The sequence below is a fragment of the Sardina pilchardus genome, chromosome 5 (genome assembly GCF_963854185.1).
Source record: "Sardina pilchardus chromosome 5, fSarPil1.1, whole genome shotgun sequence".
In the NCBI taxonomy this organism is placed as follows: domain Eukaryota; kingdom Metazoa; phylum Chordata; class Actinopteri; order Clupeiformes; family Clupeidae; genus Sardina; species Sardina pilchardus.
Window position 1 is genome coordinate 18,935,409 of NC_084998.1, and position 8,602 is coordinate 18,944,010.

Genomic DNA, 8,602 nt, shown 5'->3' on the forward strand with positions numbered 1-8,602 from the left:
CTCTTCTTCCCTTCTGCTTTCATGTTCTAGGTCACCTGTAGGACCTGTAGGTGACCAGTACTTTTAGACCAGGTTTAGACAGATTCATTGCCAGTTCAGAAAAGTGTCCGTGTGTGTTGTCCGTGTGTGTGTGTGTGTGTCATTTATGGAAATCAGGAAGGATGTCTGTTTAATCAATCTGATATTTTGCGACCCTGAGCTATTATATCTGCCGTCATCAGAACTGTTATTGATTCTCCATTTGGATTTAGAAAGTGAAGCCTGTGATTAATCAACCTCTCAATACCACCTCATTTCCCTCCCCCCTACAAGTATGCTTCTCTGTGGTATTGTTTTGGGACGGGCTTTGTGAGTCAAGGAGAGTAGTAAAGACAGGATGTTGGAGGAGGTCCAGCAATGCAGTGCTGACTGGCTCTTCTCCTGGCCCTGTCTTGTCAGATCCTGGTGTTGGACGGGCAGATGCTCCGGACCGAGCCTGCGTCTGTCATGGACAAGATCCAGAAGTTCCTTGGGCTCACAAACCTCCTCAACTATCACAAGATCCTCGCGTAAGCTTTGCTCTTCTATTTTTTTTTTCTGTGGCTTGACCTCTGGTATATTACCTCTTTGTTTTGTCTAGTTTCTCTCCGCAGCATGCACTCGCGCTTTCTCTCTCTCTGTTTCTCCTTTTCTCTCTCTCTCTCTCTCTCTCTCTCTCTCTCTCTCTCTCTCTGTCTCTCTGTCTCACTCTATCTATCTGCCCCCCTCTCTCTCTCTCTCTCTCTGTTTCTCCTTCTGTTTGGCTTTGATGAGTGACGGCGTAATTGAGACACTGCAGTAGCGGAGAGTCGAGAGGTTCTGGTGACTAGTGCTTGGGACTGGGCCGCCTCCGGGCCCGTCCCGTTCCACCGCTGCTGCCCACCGTCCACGGAAGCGGCTGTCAGCACTCAGCCGGGCCCACCCTGCCAGCTTTCATATGTCTTTCGGGTCCATTACCACCGCCGATGCCTCTGTTCCCCCCCGCCTGTCTGTTCGACTCCTTTCTCATAACACCCCCCCTGCTTTCCCTCCCCTTGATCTCTTCCCCCTGTCTGCTCCTGTCCTGTGCTGCCTGTTGTCTCTCTCTCTCCTTCTGTCTCTCTCTCTCTCTCTCTCCTCCTTTCTCTCTCCTCCTCTGTCTCCCTCTCTCCCACTCCCTCCGCTTCTCCGCGCTCTCCTCGTACGCTCTCCTCTCCTGTTCTCCAGTGCTGGACCACATAATCGCTAACCCAGGCACATAAACAGCAACATCTGTTAGTCACATCCCCCAGTGGACAATGGGAATGTTTTGTCCCGTGTCAGCTCTTTAAACAGCGAAAGCTGTGTGCCATCTGCTCTCAAATCGCTTTCCATTAGACTGACGTGGAAGGATCCGCCGGCTTATTTATTTATTTACTTATTTACTTATTTACATCATCTCCCCCCCCCCCCCCTTTCTTTTATCTGAACGTACACTCTTTCCATGTCTCTCTTTCTTGTTCAGGTTCGATCCGAAGAAAGGGTTCTGGTGTCAGCTGATGGACGGGGGAAAGACCAAATGCCTGGGCAAGAGTAAAGGCCGCAGATACCCGGACATGGATGCAGATGTGAGTTTTGGATCTGTGTACACACAACCATTATGCATTTCAAGGAAAAACAGAACAACAGTTAGTGAGTCGTCCAAATGTCTGTCTTGCTGTTTTGAAAATGAGTCCCAGAAAAGGAGTCTGCTCCAAGTTAAAAGCCCCTGTAGGAGCTGTATTGAATTGCACTGCTGGAAGTTGAGACTTGGAAGTGGTGCACAGCGCCGGGGCTGGTTTAGTGTCACCCTCAGCAGAAGTGACAGGTCCTTGTCGGCTCAGATTCTTCTGGAACATCAGCAGCAAGGCCCGCAGCGCTGGCCTCTCTACAGCGCTGTCCTTAACAGACCGAGGGAGAGGGAGGGAGGGAGGGATGGAGGGAGGAAGGGAGGGGGGGTAAACGACAGGAGGGAAAAAAAGTGAGAGGAGTCCTGATACTGACTCCCAGTCCTTGGCGTTACCTTGAGGCTTCTTGGCAGCCACATCAAAGTTAATTAGCAGGGAAGGACCAGGGTCACGTGTTGCACGGCTCCACCGCATGCGGCGGGGGGGGGGGGTGCTGCTGCTGCTGCTGATGATGATGATGATGATGATGATTCTGAGACCCCTGGTGGCATCGCGGGCAGCTATGGCGGGCTAACTCCCCGAGAGAGCCTGGCGGCGGAGGGCATGGCTGGAAGCTGGCACCTTAAACACAGATGGAGCCTCCTCTGTGTGTGAAGGTGTTCCTGTCGGAGTCACCAGCCCCTGTGCCCTCTGTCAGTTCACACCTGCGTGAGGAAGTGAAAATATAAACATACATGCATAAATACAGCAGAGGGCATTCTCAGTGGGAACAACTTGAGTGTTTGTATGTGTATCTTTCGCCAAGCGTCATTCATGCCAATGGCAATAGCGCAGTCCCTTAATACAGCATGGAGAATTGCAGTATACACATGAAGGGAGATTGAATAATAGGATTGGTAATAGGATTTAGGTCAGATTGAGTATCACTTAATAATATTATGGTAAGGTAACATTTTGACCTGAAGCCTACAATAAGTATTTGCCTTCAGGATATATTTTCTCTCTAAATATATATAGAAGTTTGTAACATGTCTGGATCTTCTCTTCTCTCTTCTCTCCTCCCACCATGGCAGTCTCGTAACTTCCTGCGGGACCAGTACCGGGAGCCCAACATCGAGCTGTCCAAGCTGCTCTACAAGATGGGCCAGCCGCTGCCCAGCTGGCTCCGCGAGGAACTGCTCCACATCAGGTAGCAAGAGCCCCGGCTGGCCACACCGCTCAGTGTGACCGCCCGCCACCCTCCCCCCGAGGACTCTCTGGCTTCGTGCGTAAAAGGGGCACGGCTACTGCTCACACTGCCCCCCAGAGGCAGGAAGACTGCATCCGACCCCTCCCTTAACCCCCCCATCTCCTTTGCTCGAAAAACCCCGCAGCCAGCGCCTCGTCGGCAGCCCAAGTCAGGTGGGCTGTTGATGGGTGTCGGGGACGGGAGCTGGATCGAGCCGCCTCAGTCCACCACCGAGGCCGTGAGGAGACAGTTTTGCGGCGACTGGCCTCATGGTGGGCTGGGGTCGGGGAGGTTGCGCATCACCAAGAGGACAAGAGAAATGGACATGGGGAGAGAGGAGGAGACCCTGCTTCGGAGCGCACGTGTACAGGAAGCTATTTTTTATGGCCGCTGGACAAGAAGGGTCTAGAGGGCCCACACAGAGGAATGACGAAAACACTGGGGGGGGGGGACGAGATACTTTCTTCCCCCCCCCCTTCGACGTGTCAAGAGTTCATCTCCCAATCTCTTTCCATTTTGAGAGAGTTGTGCGCACATATACACTACTCCCCCCCCCACCCCCACCCACCTTCACGATGAAAGAAATCGTCATTTGACTGAAATTGTGCCAGTTTTTAATGAACACGCTAGCCAATTCTTCAAGACTTAAGTGCCAGGGTTGAACACTCATGTCAGACCTTTATTTTGTAACACCCCCCCCCCCCCCCCCCCCCTTCTCCCCCATTCTTCCCATCAACACTCATTTATCACTGCTGACCACAGGCTCAGGGTGGCAGCTTGGCCTCATGTCGGAGGGGTGTGCGGCGCGAGAGAACTGGAGCGTGGTGTCGTCGAGTTATTAGATTGCTCACCACCACATCTTCCGTACACAGGAATTAAGCCCCCAGTCACATAATCTCTCTCCTCTCTCCAAGGGTACAGTGAGTGTACGGTATAATATTCAACAGCCAGGGAATGTAGACCAGCCAGAGTGCTCTGTTTGTAAGAGACATATCAGAGGAGCCCCTGCCGGCCCTCTTCCTCCAGTCTCCTCATTCCTCCACTCTGTGGATTGTCCCCTCAATAAGATCCAGTGGTTCTCCCAATGGGTGGCTACAGAACACAAGCAAAAGACGACGAGGAGGACCTGGGTTGTGTCCACTCCCTGTAAGCAGAGCAGAGGAAAGAGGGCAGCCATTTTGTTGAGTTGTCTGCCTGCGTCTGCTGCAGACTAAGACACACATTTGTTTTGTTTTGTTTTTTTGGCTAAACTGTTTAGTGAGACTACAGGGGATTTTTTTTTTTTTCAACAGGGATGTTTTCTGGAGCATGTCACCATAGCTGACACCACACCTAACCTGAGTTCCCTCTAGAGGATCAGATCACTGGCAACGCCCCCCTTACACATATCTACACTATCCACACGTATCTACACACGTTCATTCTGCAAAAACACCAATAGGCATACAGAAGTTATGTACTCACACAGTACAACCCCCACACCCCCTACGCAACCTCCCCCCCAAAAATGCAAGAGTTTGGAACGGGTTTAAACTTTGTCAGTATAGTTCTCTCAAATTCTCCTTTACTATAACTTGCAACATTGTAACATTTGCACAAAGTTATATTGATGCTGAGGCATCATTTTTGTTCATTCTGTGTAACATTGATTAGTATTTACATTTTTTAAAGATGGTGAACTGATTAAATGGTCAGCAAACACTAAGGTCTTTAGTGTTCACTAAGGTTTTTCCAAACCACAGAGCAGGCTGACACGTAATGGCATTTGGGGGTGAAATGGCAAAATTTGACTTTTAGTGTCTGTATGTAAATAAAATTTTATGGGAGTTTTTAATGAATGATGCATTGTGGTACTACAAAGAAAGATAAGCTACACCCATATCAAATGTGAAAATCCCAAATATTAATTCAAAGGTGTTGCGTTATGGTCCATATCATGTTTTGCTGCCTTAACTGAATTAACCAAACTAGTTATTTAAATAAAAAAAAAAGACAACTGAATCATCAATATCACTTCAGTGGGAAGCCTTAAGAGGAGATCTTTTTCAGTACAGTGTTGAAATACGAATGTGAAAAATAAACTGGACTTCAAACTCTTGTTACTCAGCCTCCTGCTGTGTCCAGCTATCTTTCATTGGCACAGAGGCAGGTTCACAGGACCAGGTCTGACATCGGACAGCCACCCGTCTGACAAGCAATGTATTATAATGTTTGTTATTGCACCGACTCTGGTTTCATTGTATCTCTGGAACTTGGACCGCTGTAACCTTGTTACCACTTTGCAATGACCGTTGGTTCAGCAAATTTAATTGTGCCGCAGTTTTCCAGGAAAGGCCCATCCATGATGAGCACCACCCAAAGGTGATCTAATGGAATGTCAGACTATTGTTCTGTCATTGTTGTGTAATGCTCAACAAACTGCAAATTATAAGATCCGGTGCATTGCCTGAACTCCGACCCAAGGACTCAAACCAGTCGTTGCAAGTGAAGAAGGCTGCAGAGAGAAGATTAACTAACAGATCTTCATAATGTCAGTCTCACTAAATGTATGGAAATGAATAAACCAGAGCCCCGTTTTAGTTTTTTTTGTTTGACTTGACTTTTTTTTTTAACTGACTCTTCTGCTGTTTGAACTCTAGAATTAATGAGGATGTCTTCTAGCGCAATGCAATACGATCCTACCCTTTCCTGTGAAGCACAAGCACGTGGGAGCTGTGTTCATGTGTTACACCCCACCACCATCAGACCTAGTTTGCTGAAAATGCACGGCAGCTTTTTGAGTCTCTCAGTCCACAGGAGAGCAGCCGGGCAGAGAAGAGATTTTGTATGCCCTTTGAACGTACACCCACGTGGTGAAGCTGGAGTCTTGGAGACCTGACAGCGAGATTTGTTCCTTATCTGTCTCCGTAGAATGGCTTTTTTTTTTTTTTTTTTTTTTTTTTGCATTTCAGCTGTGTCCCATGTCAGTGGCATGCATTATTCATGAGCGCAGCTTGTGGTCCTACCATGTTTCAAAGCATCCAATTAAAGAAGCCCTGTGCGTTCAGTGAAGACTTTGGAAAAAAAAAAAAAAATGAGGGAAGGGTTTTAATTGGATTTCACCCTGTGTGATGTTAAAGACTGTTAATCCTCTCTGGAAGTGATGGAAGCTGTGTGTAGGGGAAGCGTTGTGATCGCATGGTTTCTGCTGTTGCTTTCTCTTTTTTTGCTTTTTTCCTTATCCAAGGTTGGAATGTAAGCTGACAATATTTTCTCATTTCTCCTGTTGCCGTGAAAACAGATTCAAAACTGGCAGTTTGAAGTCCGCTATTAATTGGTTATATTTACAAAGTTAACTGTACAAGTCTTTATTACACATATTCTTGTTTCACCTATTGAAGATGTTTTGAAGTTTTTTTTTCTTCGTTCACCATGGAGATGTGATTAGCTGCATATCTTTTGTGATTCGGCAATGTCTTTGTTGGAAGGATTTCATCTTGGTTCCGCATTTCAGGTTCAGCATTTCTTTTGAAATTTGTATTATCGGTTGTCTTTGAAGAGAGGAAACTGGCTAATCCTATTTAAGGTACTGAGTTATGCACCTTACATGGAACACTGTTTGGACTCCAAGTTGAACATGCACTCGCCTACAAACCAGTGGTCAAGCTGCTCCCATTTCATTTTTTTCTCCCCACGTTTCCCAAATATGGCCATGCTGACAATGCAATAGTAAACTGGTCACCTGCACCAAGCACAAAATCCTTTGGTTGAGAGCAGGGGGAGAACGGGGGTTGAATGGTTATTTGTATGCTCCAGCCGAAGGAATCATGTCGACAGAATGCTAGTTGATTATCTTTTGGCCCCAGTCTATTATTGAAAGATCCCAATGAATCTCACACTGCCAACATTGTGCTTTCTGTATGATAATGTAGGTTATTAATTAACAGTGATCATAATGAAATAACTGTAAGGAAATAATAATAATAATAATAATAATCACCTGGACTGTACAATCAAACATATTGTTGTTAATATTTTTTATTGTTGGTAGCTAATATTTTTGTGATTAATTTACAAATAAAGAAACCACTGTCTTTTTATCTTGTGTTTTTTCCTAATTTTTGCCTTAATGGATCAAATGCTTCATCATAACCAAGACACCGTGACCAAATGTGCTTGTCTCTGTTTCAAATGCATATGATCTAGCAGAATAGCTGAGGTAGAACATGCATTGCTATCATTTGTCCAGAAGGTGGAGCTACACATTAATGGTTGTTCTTGCGATCCATAGGCTTTGCATATTGACTGAATAAGGCAACACTCTTTCATCGAGAAGAGTTTTGTAGCTCAGCATAAATTCTGTCACAAACACAATACATAAGATACCCATATGGAACCACACTTTGCAAAACTAGGTCAGAGCCTTGAGGCAATAATGGTCCACAATCAAGTAAGCCAGAGTAGGAATAAATATGTTCGACTACAATAACTCTTTAAAATAGTTTCAATATATATATATAAAAGTTTAGGGGTCACATTAGTGTTTGTGATATAGGCTCTCCAAATAGTATTGCCTCAAAATAATTCATTTGAATGACGTTAGTGAGATTAAATACTGTATGAGAAACAAGTAGAACATTATATGATTTTCTGCATTGATTTGACCTTGATTTCAGATTTTTTTTTTTTTTTTTTTTGGTTATTTGACAAGCGTAGAATTATAATGGTGTATTGCATTGCAGAAATGTTTAACACGTTTGCTGATTATACAGTAGCCTATTCCTCATCTCAACCATGAGACTGCTTTCTTGGAGGAGGTGAAGAAGCTGGCGACCTGCATGCATGTCAGTCAAATTGTTTAATCCTCTCTGGAAGTGATGGAAGCTGTGTGTAGGGGAAGTTGTGATTGCACAGTTAGTCTAATCAGTCGAATTACTAGTTATGGATTTCAAAATGAGGCAGCAACAGTTCAGTTTTAAATACAACTTGATTTCCCCCAGGCCATTAGACTCCTCAATATCAACATGCCACTTTAACTCAGGACTTAATTGATGTGGTTGTTCCCATAGTTGACCTTTGCATTCAGTAACCTAAATAATAATAATAATAATAATAATAATATACTGTTCTTTTTACTTTAATTTAATTAGTATTAACTATTATTATTATTTTATTTACATCATCTTCCATTTTATACAGTCATGGAGTTGACTGAGGTGTACTGCTAGGATTGTCTTACTTTCTCTGGCTAAGCCTAGCAAGATCCTCTATGGCAGGGGTAGGCAACCTATGGCACGGGTGCCACTGCTGGCACGCCGAGGCATAATCACTGGCACGCGCCACCAGCATCAGCAAAAAAAAAAATCTCATACTGACAAACTACGAACCCCAGATAAAAAAAAGCTCAGCCAAGAAAAGCAAGGACAGGGATCACACTGACTGGTAGGCAAGATATACCTTTTAATTGAGACAAATAGCCTATGATTAATTTTAGCCTCAGCCCACACTGTTCAGTTAAATAGGCCTGCTGTTGCCTATACAATGTTGTGGCCGTTTCGTTTGTTATGCATGGCTATAATAATAATAATAATAATAATAATTAACATTTTATTTTATTAGCACATTTTCAATGTAAATTAAAATTCCAAATTTGTAGAAGTATATTCCCGTTGTTAATGTGTGTTTTTTTAACCATCATTGTTGATAGTGGCACACTCATTGACTAGAAATGTTGAAGTTGGCACTGGAGGTC

The 8,602-nt window shown here is 44.7% G+C and overlaps 1 protein-coding gene across 1 annotated transcript in view; it reads left to right on the forward strand.

The window, feature by feature from the left end:
- The window catches only part of ndst1b (N-deacetylase/N-sulfotransferase (heparan glucosaminyl) 1b), a 59,849-nt gene extending 52,899 nt beyond the window's left edge, over window positions 1-6,950 (forward strand). The window contains exons 14-16 of the mRNA XM_062536804.1: window positions 439-548; window positions 1,502-1,604; window positions 2,717-6,950. Coding sequence (XP_062392788.1) covers window positions 439-548; window positions 1,502-1,604; window positions 2,717-2,836 — 333 coding nt within the window. The 3' untranslated portion in view covers window positions 2,837-6,950. The remainder of the gene's footprint in view (window positions 1-438; window positions 549-1,501; window positions 1,605-2,716) is intronic.
- The last annotated feature ends 1,652 nt before the right edge of the window (window positions 6,951-8,602 follow it).